Raw genomic sequence first — 17,708 nt, 5'->3', positions numbered from 1 at the left:
GAGAAGGAGGAGTGTGGTGAGAGGTCTTTGAGGCGAACCCCAAGTTGTTCCCGTGGCGAGGTGATCTGAGTTATGGATGTTGACGCATTCCTGCGTCGCTTCTGAGGAATAAACAGCAACGGGGACGACAGCAGAGCCAGCCACAAAGCTGAAGGCTGCATCACCATCTCCAATAATTTTACCGATAAAGCCACATCACGTCTACCGCAGTCATTCTACCGGTTTTTAAACCTACAGTCCCAGTGAGGTTGGGGGTCCCGGGGCAGAGGAGGTGTAGGCGGTCGGTCAGGGGGAGTTTCTCCCACTCTCGCTCCCTTTCCCTGCACCCAGCTCAGCATGCCCCAGCCCCTGAGCACCTCCACAGCTCTCCCAGCTCCACTACCATGTGTAGATGGACAGTGACACAAGGTGCACCGCACGCCTGGTCCTCCACCTGCCCCTGCTACAGACCCCCCTCTCTCATCCTCTCCTTCACCTTCCTCCTCCTGCTTCTCCTGCTCGGAACCTCTTCCTCCGCACCCCTGTCCGCTTCATCACCAGACTCTGAGAAGCACCACAATGCAGCGAGAGGGGCTCCTCCTCACATCTTCATCTCACATGCGCCACCTTCCTCGTCACCCTCACCGCTGCACGCATCCTCTGCGAGGTTGCCCCGGGCGACCAATGTGTCATCGTCCTCCGCGACAGTCATCGGGCGCCACGTGCGGAGCAGCTACAACCATCTTCAAGGGGACGTGCGCAAAAGGAAACTGTTCTCCTTCCAGAAATTCTTCCTCCGCATTGATAGAAAAGGAAAAGTTAATGGCACCAAAAGTGAGGACGACCCATACAGTAAGTCGACTTTGTTACATTTCTGAATGTGTTTCAACAGTTTCTTATATTTTAATTGAAATGTAGAGCCTTTAATGTATTTTGAGACATTTCATTTATTCAGAGACTTTTTAGTTGCACCAAACATTGACAGAGGCGCTCAAAGAGAAGTTCACATGACGTTTTCTGTTCAACATTTGTATGCCCACATGTAAGAGAACACAAGAGAGCAAATTATGGACTGGTTTCTTCCCACTGAGTCTCGTGTGCTTATCTGCCAAGAGAGATGTTTCTGGTTATCCACCCTGGGCAACCAAGCACATTAAGACAGGTGACTGGGCAAATGAACAAATAACAGAGCTGTGCTGTTCAGCCTTTTCCCCATGTGCAGAGGCGGAGTACAGAGAGCCACGAAAAAGAGGGAGCATGACAGTGGTGGAGAAGAGGAAAAAAAACTAAATGAGAAAGCCAGGAAGATAAAAAAGAGAAATGATCCACTGGAACCAATTAGAAATCGCCCAGAGAAAGTTCTTTTTCTTTGAGGAAATATCTAAAACACAGCTATTATCGGAAACCCTGGGGAGAATGAAAAGTCCATTGACTCCGTAGTACTGTGCTGCAGCCATAATAGTGGTGGGAATATGCTAAGTGTGAGGTTTTATGGACTCAGATGTAAAGTAATAAACATGCAATTCCTGCTCCTTTTACCGGTTGTACATTTTGAAAGTTAAATATGATGTTAACCTTTATTTATCCTGAGAAGGGTCATTCAGCACTTATGGTCTTTTGTCAGCACCAATCACTCTCACATTCACACAGTCAAACGCTTCACAGCAGATCAAAGTCCTTCACTGTGGGGCACTGAGAATCTCTACCGGCACCTTTTAAGGCACAATGTGATGTAGTGTAGGATTTCAGTAAGGACACAGTATGATCGCACGTTGAATACAGAGATGTGGAACATCTTGTGAGAAAATAGGACCGAAGGTGCATGTTAAGAATGTGCATTTGAACACAACTGAGGTATGCTTTGGTTTTTCCAGTAACTTAAATACCGAAACACCACAATAGCAACAAAGCATCTTATCTGTTCACCAGCCAATATAAACGCTTTAAAGACTTGCAAGAGTCATCATTATCGTTTATGACTGATCCAGAACAGAAAGTCAGCTGTTATCATTCTGTAGTCCACAACTTTATCTTCGAGTTAAACACATCTGGAAGTTCTCCAGGACTGCCACAGGTTTCTGGTCTGTGCGCAGCTCGGCCTGAGGGCACATTGACAGTAGATGTTGAGGGAGAACAGAACATTACTCGCACACGCTCGTCCAGAGTTTCCTTGCCAGTTTACTGAATTTGATGGGCGACGTCCAAATCACGGGCTTATTTCTTTAAGAGTATAAAACAGTCTGCATGACGTCTGCTGTATGTGTTTGAGTCTGTCACAGCATGTCAAGTGTGGGAATGTAATCTCTATAAATGGACCTTTATCTTTTGCCCAATTGTATAAACATGTAATAGGTTTGTATGCATCTCTGTGGGTCTGTACAAGCCTCTCCTGCTAAGAGCACACACACAAACCCCCACACCCACACAAAAACGCACGCACACACACGAGCACAGAGAGGCCAGTCTTGCACATGGCCTCCATATGGCAAAGCCCACTTTTATTAGGGCCAGGGCCAGTGTCGATATGTGTGAGTCCATATGTGTGAGTCCATGTGTGTGTGTGTGTGTGTGTGTGTGTGTGTGTGTGTGTGTGTGTGTGTGTGTGTGTGTGTGTGTGTGTGTGTGTGTGCGCCACTCAGACACCAAGGCTCTGCCAGACATGGCTGAAGGAATTTCAATTAGCGTCTCTTCCTCCCTCCCCTTGCCTGCAGTCCTATCTGACACACACACACATGTGCTCACACTCTTACACTTTTACACACGTGCACATAAAGAGCTCAACCATTAGAGTGCAACGTGTCACTAACCATAATGGCATCAGGTCATGCCATCAGAAGCACAATCCATCCATTTCAACAGCCCTTGCCAGTTGATTGTGGCGTGAAGTAGGTGAGAACATTTCAGAGGAAAGGGCGAATCTTAAGAAGCAGGACTTGGCCGTGAAAGCAAAACCTTTCGGGTCATATTTTGTCTCGTCAGTATTTCAGCACGTTGTATCGACCTGAAAGCAAGTGCAGATGTTTAACATGTTTCAGATTAAAGGAAGATGGGCCAACATTTTGTGATAAACTGGAGAAATAATTAAATAAAGTTGGACACTACGATATCTGTTTGGGTACCTGTGCATTGACAGTGTTGGCATGTGTGCAACAGCTTGCATGTAGAGCAGTCCATGCTTATGTGCAACCTCCTTTTTTGCATGTGCTCTACAACCTGCAGAGAACAAATTGTACCCTTCAAACTAAACCAAACAGAACATAATTGAATGTTCCTCTCCTAACTGAGAACATGAATGTGGTATTTGACATACAAGACATGTCATCCTTTTCATAAGTTTCAATAAACTTGTTGCTTATGTTTAATGCTACAGATTACAACATTGTTCACTTGTGCTATTCCCCAACACTTGAAGCAAATCAATGGCTTGCACACAGACTTTTGGACAAATGCGGTCTTTGATGCAAGTTTTCTTGCCTTTATGTGCTCATTAAAAACACATGGCTACTTTGAGATAATTCTAGATACAAAGTACTATATACCGACATAACACAGTGTACTAAAATGTCTCCAATGTGTCCGCGCAAACTCAGGTGCTGCACATCTATAGGACGACCCAAGATGTCACAAATGGACTTCCCCTTTAGGAGAACATCAAATTGAAAGCTATTGAGGGGGCAGGTAGTGTTGTTATCATGCTCTATAGTCTGGTAATGTTCAGGAGGTCAGATTGCAAATGAGTGTCATTAGATGGTGTCAGAGGTGATGAAGACGTTTCAGCTCCAGCTCCGGGGTCGAGCCTCTCCTCCACAGCCGGGCCTTTCTAATCATCTTGTCAGAGCTGAGGGCAGTACATCACTCTGGGCTTTTACGACCTGTATTGTGAATGTGTGCCCACTGGTGCAAATCACAGTCATGTGACCAACGCTCATCTGTCCATCTCACCTCATAAGGGACTTCAAAATCAGACGCTCTTAGTGGGAATGTAGAAATCCCGTCTGGGCGTCATGTGATTAGCATCGATCCTGCCACTGACCGTAAGCAACAAAACTGTGCTTGTTTACTTCCCTTGATGTCGTGCATGGACTGTGACGACTTGTTTACACACGAATAAAGCAGTGAAACAAATGGACATGTGTTCGCAGTTGGACCACAGACTTGTGGTCGTGCTTAGCTCAATTAGTATCGAATGGTGCCAACTTGACCACATTCGGAGCTTTGATTCTTATTGTGGCCACCGGGATTGTAAAAGCTGCCACACATCCTTATTGTTAACCTTAATCACCGTAGAGACATATTACCCACTGACACAAATGAAACCAAGGCATCCAGATTTATGGAGAGTTAATACACTGGACGTTATTCTGATTTAGAGCAGGCTTTCCATGTCCAAGCTAATTACACAGGCCCGCCCCCTCTGGTTTGACCTCTACCTATTGACCCAAGTCAGGAAGCGTTGTTAATGCAAAGGTCAGCGCTACACGTAGTGCATCACTTTTAGCTGTTCTGTTACTCTGTCATTGTTAGTTATGTGGTGTAGCTGGGGGATGCACATTTCACATTCTGTCTTCAAGACTAAACATTATTTGCATTTCCGAATAAATCTTTAGAACCAAATTCTGGTGGAGGACACTAATGCTCTTTTTCAACTGTTTCCTTAGTAATAATTGAAGAAACATCAAGAAATGCGTGTGTCAATTGAGTGTCAATTGCTTCAAAAATGACTAACTAAGGCATTACATTTTAAACACAACACTTTATTTGATTTTCCACTTGTTTTATATTCCATATAACCAGGTTCTAAAATAACACAACTGCTTCTTTATCGTTCTACTCTGCGTCCATAAAACTCCAATGACTCAGCAAGGATAAAAACAAACCTCATTCTTCCTGAACATCTTGAAATAAGTCAAAGCCTTTTTTTTCAGTTTCTGTTTGTCTTGGTTTCGCTGCCTTACTCGTGGGAAAAGGTAACAGTGTGGCACATAAAAGAGAGTTATGAGGAGGTTTTGGATGCACCAGAGGTTAGTGTCAGTGTTGCCTTTCTTTCAAAGCGACTTTGACATCTTCGTTGACTTTTCCAACAGCTGTAAAATAAAGCTGTGTGCAAACATATGCGCACCAGCATTTTCAGAAAATACTGAACCTATTAACAATTACTCCTAAAGCTGGCAGAGCCAAGTTTCACATCAACAATTGCATTCAGCGGTACTCTGAATACTTACAATAAACATATACTGCCTTCACACTCCCTCTGATCCTCCCTCAAACTACGCCAACATCCATTTTGCTGATGGCTGAAACAAATAGCCAATATCCTGATTGGTTGTAAACAACAAGCATGGAAAACCATTTAAGGTAACGACTGCAATTAGTCTTTACTTCATCACCTTATAACATCGTAGAGGCTAAATTCTGCTGGTATATATGCACAAATCATACATTTAATTCCACAAGCAGCCTTTTTGTAAAGTTTTGTTAATATCAGAAATTCAGCCAGTCTACATCAATCATGTCCGTTCTGATTCATGTCTCCTTTTACTGGAATCTACGGAGCTGACAATGTCCTGCTGAAACATTACATCATATTTTTTAGGATCACACATAAGAGCAATGTTATTCTACTATAATGAAACCAAGCCAAATAATTGGTAAGGTTGTTGTAGACTTTGGGGAAAGACAGATTGACCATTTACTTGTACTGTATTTACTGGTACATAATCTTTGAAATCCTGAGGATGAAATCTTTCGTCTGGGACTAAACCTCATTGGGTATCAAGCCATCATTATCTAAAGAGCGGAGAATGACAAAACCTGCATGTACTGAAACATACTGTAGGCTGTTAAGAATTGATCTGCTAACAACTTGCAGTCTTTTAATAAATATTGGAAATATAGGCTGACTCTTTGGAAACGTTCAAAGATTCCAACATGAGTTGTTACTCAAGAAATCCCCTGGCTCATATTGTGGCAAGATATGCAGCATTGCATTTTCATCCTCATGACTGCTAAATGTTGCGTCAGTTGTCAGAGATTGCATTCTACCGTAAAAACAATGATTGATTTGAATGACAAGTGAAATGTAATGCAATGCATATTTACAATAATGAAGTTCTTTCTCCATCTTGGCTAGATAAGTAATAACAAGGACTATTTATGCAACTACCCGTCTTTCTCTCCATACTCTTGTCAGCCCTATTTTACATCTGCCACACAGGGACGAATGCAAAGGTCCAGAGGTCCACATGTATGAGTGCCCTTTGACCCACAACGCATGTGTGTTCAAGATTCATACGTCTCACGCAAGAAACATGCAGTGCCGAAATGATCAGAACAACTCTTCACAGTTAATAAAAGTTTCCCATCAAGATGTTGGTAAAAAATGTCGACATTGTTAGTGCGGTTGTCATACTTGGAAAAGTCCAGTGTTCTTGCCAAAAGTCGCTAAAGAGTATGACAGAATCCATTTTGTTTTTCCATCACTGTTTACATAATTTCCTTGACATATTCCCATCACTTCACTGCACGACTATATCAGCTAAAACCAGACTGATGTTACGGCCAGATTTCTGTAGGCAGGCCAAGCGATCCAGCTATAACAGTCCGGCACCACCCTAAAGAAAAGTCTTTCAGCAGCAAATCATGTAGATCTTTGACAGCTTTGGAGAACTTTCCACTCATCAAGGGTCGATTAATATCCACAAAGAATTTTAAGTTGGATACCTTTTTTTTGATGGACGGCCCATTTTATTGTTTGGGTTATTCTGGCGGAGTACAACCATAAATAACACATTTGAGAGAGAAAGGGAAACAGAAAGGAATGGAGGGAGACACTGACTTACATCCAGTTGTCAGTTATCAACCAGATTTCTAAACAACTGTCGAGATTAGATGTGAATCATCATTTCCATGTCATTGGTTCTGCTAAATGAGCAAACATGACCTTTACAAATACACTTGTGTGAAAAACGGTTGAAAGTCTGGGATACTTCTGGGAATGCAGTCATATCCTTCAAGTGCTACTTCCCCACAGCCGACATATTTTATATAGAGTGGCATTTTCTGTATGAATGCAAACCAAATGCCCATTAGCTCAGTTTGGGGCAGATTTCAGAGCTGAAATAAGAAGTATCCAACAATTTGTAGCTGTTGTAAAATAAATCAAAAGATGAGAAAACAAAATGCCAGTATCAAAGCAATATCCATTTGGCGAAACAAAGATTGGAACATCATCTGCATCATTTTCAGTTAAGAACCGGAAACTGCAATATCTGCCTTGTCAGCAAGACATTAAACGTTGTGTAATCTCAGCGAAGTTGGAGCCAGTAGAACCGGTTTGATCTAGAGAGGATACCAGTGTGAAGAAAAAGAAAATAAATAAAAATGCACATATCAATTTAATGAAACTTTAACTGAAACTGAGATCATAGAAATGTTTAAATATCATAACTGTGTAATTGAATTTCTCCTAAATTATAAAAATAAGTCAATGAGGTGACCCTTTATACTGTAAAGTGGGCTGAACAGTGACCTCTTGTAGCAGGAGACAGAACAACTTCCTTACGCATTTAAATTTAATATCCAGGAGGAATGTAATGTTGTAGAAAGTAATGTTGACTCACTAGATCTGAAACTATTAGCAGATGTAACCATTGTGCGATTGACAGAAAATATTTAGTTAATCTTAAAGAAATGTTTCAAGCTTATGCACTTAACTTTCTCTGATTCAAGCTTCTCCAATGTCTTTTCAACAAGTGTTTTTCTTAGACTATCTTTACTACCAGCGACTCAGATGAAAAAAATGGAAGCCTAACACTGAAAGTGTCGTTCTGGTGTTCGCCTGGTTCATGTGAACAAGCTTTATTCATGGCCAGTAAAGCAGCGGGAGGTGAGGAATAGCACCTGCGAGAGATAACATCCAGGGCTGCTGCCATAGACACCACATGCTTGACGAAAAGCCCCCCCGACTTAATACGCACCCACACCTTCATGTTTCTGCTTCTCGATACACTCTCACTCACCCCGCTACACACATGCACACACCCCCCCCACCACACACACACACACACACACACACACACACACACACACACACACACACACACACACACACACACACACACACACACACACACACACACACACACCACACACACACACACACACACACACACACACACACACACACACACACACACACACACACACACACACACACACACACACACACACACACACACACACACACACACACACACACACACACACACAGCGTGAAAGTGAGGCTCTTAATGGAGTCATCAAAGGTAGAGCTGGGAGCAAAGAGTTGAGTCCAGAGAGGCATCTGGACAGCCTGGCCGTTTGAACAGAGCAGCAAGGAATGCCAGCTAATTACCCTGTGTGTGTGTGTGTGTGTGTGTGTGTGTGTGTGTGTGTGTGTGTGTGTGTGTGTGTGTGTGTGTGTGTGTGTGTGTGTGTGTGTGTGTGTGTGTGTGTGTGTGTGTGTGTGTGTGTGTGTAAGTACACATTGTGTGCGCACATACATGCATGTGTGAGGAGAGACAAAGGAAACAAGAATGATACAGAAACAAACAAGGCACATGTGATTGACTGAGTATATCTGTGCATGTACGTCTGAGGTGTAAAGTCTGATTTCTAACGCCAACAACTCCAACCACAACAGTTGGGCAACATCTCACTGGCAGCTGAACTGTAAATGAAAAATGTGTGAAATGAAGACAACCGCCACAGCAGCTGAAAACATAACTCCTGCCGTGTCAGGCCCGTGAAATGTTTTGACAGAAACTGGCAGCTTTGGCACTTTATCATGTTACAAAGTCAACTGTGTTAAAAGGAATCACAATATCTCAGGTGGTTTGGGGTTTTTTCTTTCTCCTCTCCATCAAATTACCATTAACATCACTTGGAATATCTCTTGATTTCCTCCCTTGTGTGTGACATAACTCGCTGCGGTCTTGCTGCGCCCCGTAAAGTGATCTCAGATTATGCGGTGGTGGGATGATGAGCAGTGCAGGCGAGAAATGTAACGCTATCTGTTGCCTAGACCGCTGGTATTTTACACTGAGGGTTTTCACTCAGGTGATCCTTTTTGTGTAATTTTAAAATAATCTGGGTTTGTTTTTCTTTCCCCCGACCAGCTTTTGAAATTGCATACAGCCTGAAGAACAGTGTGTGGTTTAGGCTATTTCTGTCCAACAAGAAACAGTGATGTGAGTGTTTCTGTCATGGCAGGAAATACAACCCTGCTGGTTGCAAGAATAAGCTTAATAACACAGCGGGTTTGGACTAAAAGGCCAATATGAGTTTAATACCATTTATACAACATCAAATACGAGCGAAACACATTTTGAAAAGAAATCAATTTATAAAAAGTTATATTTCTGTCAGGATTGATCAATCTAAAACAAGCCTCTGTTTCAGCTTTGGTCAAAACTGTCGGCCAGAAAGGCTTTGATGTGGCCACTTAGTTCAGGGTCAGGGTTAGGGTTAGCCCTAACCCTGACGATACTCTAGTTCACCACTAGAGTCTAAACCAATACCTCAACGCTCCTCCTAACCAGACCCGGCGGCAGACATACATCTCTGGGCGGGCATTTGATTTACCAGGGCGGGCCCACCACGACACTTACATTTCCCGGGAAATCTGAATTGTCAACGGGGGAGGGGGGGGGGGGCTGTTAGATGCTACGGGGGGAGGGAGGCGCTCCTGAATTGTTGAAAGAGAGGGGTTTTAGGTTGCCATAAGGCGGTTGACGGTCTTATGTATCCATTGGTTGGTTTTGTGGCACATTTGTAACGCTGTGCCAACTTGGGCAAGCACGCAGGCAAACTTGAGCGCACACAGGGTGGAGCGGTGGAGAGAAAGGGAGAGAGAGAGAGATTGAGCGAGGCAGAGAGCCTGTGCAGCGGTCTGCTTGCGCACAGAGCAGGAGTTTGTGAGAGAGCCGGCTTGAGAGTACATTTCTCTTCAAAATATAATTGATTGCCAGCTGACTTGCTTGCTCGTTGGTAACGTAGGCCTAACTGATTTCTTCTAATGTGCCTGCATCTGGCGCTGAGTTGCCATATTCCTTTCGTGAACCACTTGCAAGAGTAAACTAACTGACAGGCTGCTGTGCCGCATCTCACTCAAAAACCCACACGACTCAAAACCAGTCTTGCGCGCAGCCTTTCATTCAGAATTTCCTAGCAAAATAAAAAAATTATATTAAACTAATACAAAAATAAATATTAGGACAAAGCCCTACAAACAACAACAATAAACATAATAATAAAACAATAAAAATGTGGTATTCAGCCCTTATTAAAACAGCGGGCCCATGACGCCGGGTCTGCTCCTAACACAAACCATATAGCAGTTTCAAGGTCTTCCCTGGAACTCACCAAGTAAACTGCACCGCTGAGAAGTGTTTGTTCTCTCTCAGACTTTATAAGGAGCCGTAAATACTCAACCATCAAGACAAAATAATGCATGGTAATGGAAGTCAGCAGTGGCCAAGAAGAAATGGTTGCATGTATTTTGCATCTATGGACAAATACAGCAGAATGTTTTTATATTTGCAACTGATATCTGATTTGGTGGTCCGTTTTTTCACATCTAAATTCTTCTTTTGGATGTTTGGTTTTCTTTTCTTTTAGGTCTTTGGTGGTTGCATTGATGTAAACATGTCGCAATGAATACGAGATATCGTCAATCACTCTGTTGCCATAGTTTCCAAGAGAACAATTATCTTAGTGTTCAAACCTCAACTGATGCAAATCAGATATTAAATATATTTTTAAAAACATCATAGGGCCGTTTTGTCGATGAAAAGTTTGTTTCTTGGATGAAACGTTTATATTTCACATCTTTAAGGGAGTGAGAGGATTGGTTGCTGCAGAAAAACATATAAAAGTCAAGGGAATTGGCAGCAGAATCAAAGTACCAAACTATTTCTATTCTTCTCGCTGAGGAGAGTTCATGACACAAACTCATCCACGAGTGACAATATTTCTCAACACAGAGCGAGACCACTCCAGGCTGAAGGCACAAAGCAGACCCCTCGCAGCTGGTCACCGTGTCGAGGTCAAATTGTGAACAACCGCTGTATAATCTTCAAGAAAGCCTCTGGATAAACAGTGGAAACATTTTTATAACCTCTCTTAACCTTTAAGTTCAGCTGGAGTCTCATTGACCGTGTTTCTAGAGGGGGCCGGGCGGGGGGGTTGACGGGACGTCTGCAGTATGTGTCTATTCCTGTGTAGTGTCTTGTGTTTGGATTTGTGAGCGTGTGTGTGTGTGTGCGACCGTGCTGTTCAGGGAACTGCTTTTATCTCAGAAGTGACTAATGTTGGATTGAGCTCAAAAGAGTTTTGCATAATCATAAAGTTACCCATTTCATTGAGCCTATCTAATGTAGCATATCTCTAAAGATTGAATAACTAAATGATATGAGTTGGTGGCCTTCAGGGGTACAGAGAGCACTTTCATATATCGCTCATTATCAATAATAAAATATTGACATATACTTGACATTTCATGTGACAAATGGTCATTTCTACGTGTGTGATGGAAAGCTACTTATATCAACTCAGTCACATTTAAACACTGAGGTTTACTGGGAAAGAGGAACTAAAGCTGAAAGGTTGACAAGGGTGGAGACAGAAGTGACAAATATAAGGAAATGGGGCCATTTAAAGGGAATGATGATGATGATGAAGAAAGAATGCCAAAGAGGCGAAGAGGTCAGAAATAAAGTAGTCGTAACTCTCCTAACAATAAAAGCCTAAAACTAAAAATGACTACGCCTGCTGTTTTGAATGTGCAGTCTGTGTTCGTGCATCAGAAGGCAGATTACCGTTCACATTTATGAATTTGACAGGGTCACACCGGAGTTTATTTCTGGCTACAAAACCCATTAAACATCACAGTGGTCTTAATGATGTGGTCGATAACGGTTTCTTACCGTTAGAAAGCCAAGCTGTAGCGTGAGTGTTTAGGTTTGACTGGCAGACATGTTTTTGGCCTGTGTTTGGAAAAGTCGCAGCGTTGCCCTGTTACACACAGGTGATTGCCCTTGGTGAGTTCTTACACAATGTTCATGCTTTTTAAATTAAGTGCTGTTAGTGCTTTAGTTTATAAAACTTTAAAAACATAAATCCATGATTAGGATGGGCTGAGATCCAGTCGGCACAAGAAGTGAGAATAACAGTTTTACACTCTTAGAAAAAAGAGAAAATACTCAAGGCGGCAATAAGGCAAAGTGTTGAATGCAAGTTTTAAGAGAATTGCACAGCGGGTCGTGCACCAGACCTTTAAGCCTTCGCCTATGTGTGTATGCCTGACTGTGTGTGTGTGTGTGTGTGTGTGTGTGTGTGTGTGTGTGTGTGTGTGTGTGTGTGTGTGTGTGTGTGTGTGTGTGTGTGTGTGTGTGTGTGTGTGTGTGTGTGTGTGTGTGTGTGTGTGTGTGTGTGTGTGTGTGTGTGTGTGTGTGGGTGTGTGTGTGTGTGTTAATCACAAAAACCTGATGAATGGGTGTGTGTTACAAGCTCCAGTCCTGTTTTGCTCCCTCTCCCCGCCATAAACTCTGTTGTTGCAATCTAAGCCTTTTGTTGCAGCCTGGCCTTTTAACTCGCAGGCAGACGGGCTGCTCCTGGTAACCGGCAACGGGGCCATAAAAGAGCCCTGTTCTTTGGTTTTGGACAAACCACATCAAACAGGAGAGGGAAAAGGGTTTGAACAGGTGGACCGGCATTTAGCGCAGTATGGACAGATCACAGCACAGAACCGTTAGCTGTGTGTGTAGTGAGATGGAACATTCTGAACCTGATAAATGTTGTGTTGTGGTACACGTCCGTGTGAGTAATGGACTTCACATAATGAGCCAACATGATTCACTGTGAGCCTGGAAAATCTACTTTAAGTTTAAAGGTTTAACAAGCCTTCACTGACCAAATAAAGGAGCCGTGGCGATGGATTAATGACTAGGATTGCAAAAATAAACATAAATCAAAAACAGCAACATGCGTAGAAGAGAAGATTTGTCTTTAAAAGCACGACATCAAGTTCATTTTAATGCCATTTTGAAACATTTCAAAATGCAAAACAGTCTCTTTACTATTGCAATGAGAAATGGAGAAACAATAGGTGACTACAATGACAAATTAGTAGCAAAGTCAAATTAGTGAGCGCAAAATAAAAAGATATCTTAAAATATAGAGGGTTATGAGGACGAGCGAGGGGGAATAAGGGCACATAAGGAGCGTTTGGTAAGAAGACGGGCTAATATTAAGTTTAAAGAGAAATGTGGATAACGGGCATAATCTATAAAGTTCTTAATTGAATGTCCGTCTTCATTATTTCATAGTGACCTTATTGCTTCTGTGCATCCAGTACAATACCTCTTTATAGAATTGATTCAATTGTATTTGCAGCATATCATGTCATAAGGTTGTCTATAAAACATGACTTGAACAGGAAGCTGTCTCATCCTGTCATTTTGAAATATCAGCAGTGAGTAATAAACCAGCAGAGATACTGTGCATGGACTTTCCCCGTTTCTCACTTCATCCGTCCAACTATTCCTGCAACAAGGCTCCACTCCCCTTTAGCTAATCCTCTCAAACCCCTGATAGTTTTACAGCTTGGTGTAACTGGCTTCAGGGTGAGAGAAGAAAGGGCCGGCAACCACAGCTTAAACCAGTAATTGGTTCAGGCTTGAAAACTGATACGGACGCCTTGACCTCTTGCCAACCTGGCAGTCAGAATCCCTCTCGCTCCGTCCTGTCCGTGTGCCCGCCCGCCTGAGCTCCCCTGGTCAGAAAAACAAACATAGGACGGAGAAATGTTTTTTCCTGGCTTACACCTCGGTCCCAGGGCACGCAGCCCACAAGCTAACCAGCAAATAAACGGGGGGCAAGAGGCCGGTCTGAGGTCTGACTGTCACACAGTAAAAAAAAAAAGAGAGACAAGACTGGGGTTCACTTGTGCAAAGGAAACTGAGATAATCCAGGTTTCTCCTGCAGTATTTCTAAGCACTTTTGTAACATTTGAGATCCTAATTAAGAGTGATGCATGAAGACTTACATGATACGTAATTGATTCTAATAGTAATATACTAACTAGGTGGTGTTTCAGTTTCCTTCATCTCCCAAACAATGTCCATATTTCTTCGTAAAGGCCATACAATTCAGCATTAATGCAGAGGGGTTGATCGATTATTAAACAAATGGAAAAATACTTGGATTCAGCTTATTATTTTTTTGGTGTGTTTTTTTTAAATAGTCTGGTATGTATCACTTGTCTTTGCGTTGTGTACTGATCAAACATAACAAGCATAACAAGATGCCTGGAAAAATGTTGTAGGCATTAATAATGAAGTAATCACTAGTTTGTGCACTATTCATGCGTTGGGTTTCAGCTAAATGTAAGCTGAACAGAAAGGAGACCACAATGGACATGAATACAGTTCTGACATGTTTGTTCTCTGTCCCCCCTACACCAGGTATGCTGGAGATCAAGTCAGTGGATGTGGGAGTCGTGGCCATCAGGGGCCTCAGCAGCAACTACTACCTGGCAATCAGCAAGAAGGGAGAGCTATACGGAGCGGTGAGTAGCTTCAGTACCTCTACAACAACCTAATCAAAGTTCTTGCAAAAGAGACGTTTTTCACCCTGAATCGGAAAACCCTGCCGCTTTGATTTTCTTAAATGATTACTAAAACAAGGCTGCAGGGCTCTCTCACTTCCAGAAATAGGAACCACCGTCAGTCAATGAGAGCCCTCCTCTCTGCTACCTTGCTTAGCTCTCCACTCCATTCAGAAATAGGAAACACAATCCTTCAGTTTCTCTTTTCTGCTTCAGTCCCTCTGGGGAGAGCAGCCCTTGTTTCATCTGTTTTCTCCCTCTCCCTCCTTTTCTTCATCTCATTCTCTACCTGCTTCTTTCTCTCCTTTGCTTGCTTTGAAAGAGCCTACTTTCAGCGTGTCTCTATGGGAGCCACACCACAGATGTAATGACACACGGTAGAAAGAGACAGAGAGGCATTCTGTTGCATGGCCTGAAACTGAATTCCCATGACGTCTTCTGCTCGCTGCAACATAAGCCATAGTAGAGCGGCAGTGAAGGCCCGGCGTTCGATTACACGTGATGGGTTTACACAGTGCCTTCTTTATCCGGTCGTAATCAAATGAAATCATTGTTTCATTTCATCCCCGGGTTAATGTGCAGCAGGGATATATACATGATTATGATTGCCTTTAAGTATAACCATGATTCAATTTGTATCGTAATATAATTCTTAAAAAAACAATGATGACGGACAGATGAATTCACTGTGGTCTGTGCAAAATGAATCGTGCTCAACAGTTATTGCTCTATTAAATTGGTGAAAAGGTACTGACGATATTTGTTATGAATTCATAACTACATAGTTTATCTGTTTTAATCCACCATTTTAGTGGAAAGACAATCAGCACGCAGACACACACACACACACACATTGTTTGGTCGTACTTAGCACCAGCGCACGTTAAAAAGCTGCACAGTGTCTGTAAGATATTTTAATTTCGCCTTGGGAACATTCAGTTTTACTTCTGGAACCAATTTAAACAGCTGTGGCCAGATACAGCGAGAGAGAGACACACAGAGAGAGAGAGAGAGAGAGAGAGAGAGAGAGGTAGAGAGGGAGAGAGCGAGACCAAGCTTAATTGTGTGTGTGTGCGCTTGTGTGCGAATACCTCTTTGCTTGTGAATAACTGCATCCAGTTAACTTGCTTTCTAAGCGGCATTAGCCTTAAGCGCAGGGGCAGCTTCCAGTAAACTGACAAACGTTACTCTCTCAGATCATTTTCTCTTTATTTACCGGTGGGTGGTCATTGCGGTAAAGTCATTCCACAACAACGATGCCCTTTTCTGGTGCACAGCCCTAACCTTTAAGATGACACATCTCATGCTACCCTCTCTGCCCTCAGTCAAACATGTCTACAACCATAAGTCTCATGTCCATTTGTGTGAGAATTGGCCATGATTACGCTGGAGATAGTGTAGCAGATTCTGAAGCAGTGACTGACCATTTGTTGATCCATGTTGTCAGAAGAAATAAAACATCATGTTGATTGCTATGCTCAGAATAACAGCGAACATCTAAAGCAAGTTGTAAAAGTAACATGTGTAACCAGAAAAGAGAACATTAGAACATTCTTTTGTTATGGAGGTTATGAGTAAGAGAAGACCAGACTCAATCCATTTTGGGAGATAATAAAAAAAAGACAGCAGGTAAACAACTACAGCTGTACAGAACAAGCCTCCTGGTTTGAGGCAGACACTTCCATATTAATGAGAAGTGTTAAGATCTCACGCAGATTAATCCTAATTCTGAAATTGTAATTTAATCTGACATTTCCACTCCTTGTCTTTCCCCTACAGAGGGACTATGGTCCGGACTGCCGTCTAATTGAACGCATCGAGGAGAACAAGTACAACACCTACGCTTCGGCAGAGTGGCGCAACAAGAAGAAGCACATGTTTGTGGGACTGAACGCCAACGGCAAGCCAATGAGAGGGAAGAAAACACGGAGGAAAAACACTGCCACTCACTTCCTGCCCATTGTGGTACAACCACGATGATTGGACTTATCAGCCATGAGAGAGCTCTGCACACTGCAGTGATCAGACTTTTCTGGAGTTACATCAATGGCTACATTGGACAGATCTGAATCAGATTTGAATGATGCACTGAGGAGGGAACGAGCGGAAACATATGGACATGTTATCTCTGTTGGAAAAAGACATTTCTATTTTTAAAGAAAGAAATAAGATATATTGCTATACAATGTATATATTATTTTCTGTTTTAAGTTATCAAGTACATTGGCACAGTAGAAAATATGAAAGAAATGACTTCTGTGCCAAAATTGGATTAGTAACTCACATTTCTCGATTTGTGTCTATGTGAATGCTTGACTGGGAAGAAGTACAATGACTAAATATGTAAGAGAGGAAAAGTAAAGAAGTATTAAAGGAAAGCTGACGGCAAAGGAAAGGAAAGAAATGATGAGATGAGGATGAGAAAGAATAGGAGGGAAGAAGCACCAACACAAGTCTAACACTATCATGTTCTTTTCTTTACATTTATTTATTTTGTGTAATATTTAACAAAAAAAGATCAAAAACACAATAATGACAAATTATTGTCTTTTTTACCATTTATGCTTCTCTTTTTGAATTACTAATCATTTAAACCTGAATAAATATAAAAATATATTTGTCTTTAAGTTGTATGACTGACTTTGAATCATTTATCATCACCATTCAATGATTGGTTGTTCACACTGTAACAGCGAAGAGATAGACTACAGTAAGCCTTCAAGCAGTTGACTCATACTGTATGACCCTGTATTAGATCCACTGCATTATTTGTATATTACAATGCCATTTTTTGGGAATTAAAAAAGAACTATATATAAAGCAACATTTATATCCAAACAACTCCAAATCCATCTGATGAGACAATGAGATGAGTTAAAAGGTTTAAAAGTGAATTTGAAAAAGCATGGTGACACATGTCCCAAACTTTCTTTAGCTCTTAATCATATAATGGTCTCAATAGGTCAATGGACTTTACTCAGTCAGCCATGATTATTTTGTCAAACTACTATTTCAAAAGGTCAAGAATTACCTTTCAGAAGTTGTTGGCAATTTAAAAGCACAATAACAGTCATAAGTTAAAAGC

The 17,708-nt window shown here is 42.0% G+C and overlaps 1 protein-coding gene across 1 annotated transcript; it reads left to right on the top strand.

The window, feature by feature from the left end:
• The first annotated feature begins 282 nt into the window (after positions 1-282).
• fgf10a (fibroblast growth factor 10a) lies at positions 283-17,286 on the top strand. The gene is made up of 3 exons (XM_034096488.2): positions 283-831; positions 14,481-14,584; positions 16,403-17,286. Exons 1-3 carry the CDS (start codon positions 384-386, stop codon positions 16,601-16,603), a joined length of 753 nt encoding a protein of 250 aa, XP_033952379.2. The 5' UTR covers positions 283-383; the 3' UTR covers positions 16,604-17,286.
• Positions 17,287-17,708: the final 422 nt, after the last annotated feature.

Source organism: Pseudochaenichthys georgianus, chromosome 12 (assembly GCF_902827115.2).
Source record: "Pseudochaenichthys georgianus chromosome 12, fPseGeo1.2, whole genome shotgun sequence".
NCBI lineage: Eukaryota > Metazoa > Chordata > Actinopteri > Perciformes > Channichthyidae > Pseudochaenichthys > Pseudochaenichthys georgianus.
Note: the sequence above shows the minus strand (reverse complement) of the source record. Positions and strands in the feature narration are given on the sequence as shown.

Coding starts and splice junctions, on each gene's coding strand:
- fgf10a (XM_034096488.2), top strand. CDS start 384: ATGTGTAGATGGACAGTGACACAAGGTGCACCGCACGCCTGGTCCTCC. Junction 832..14,480: donor AAGTGAGGACGACCCATACA/GTAAGTCGACTT, acceptor CCCCTACACCAG/GTATGCTGGAGATCAAGTCA. Junction 14,585..16,402: donor AGGGAGAGCTATACGGAGCG/GTGAGTAGCTTC, acceptor TTTCCCCTACAG/AGGGACTATGGTCCGGACTG.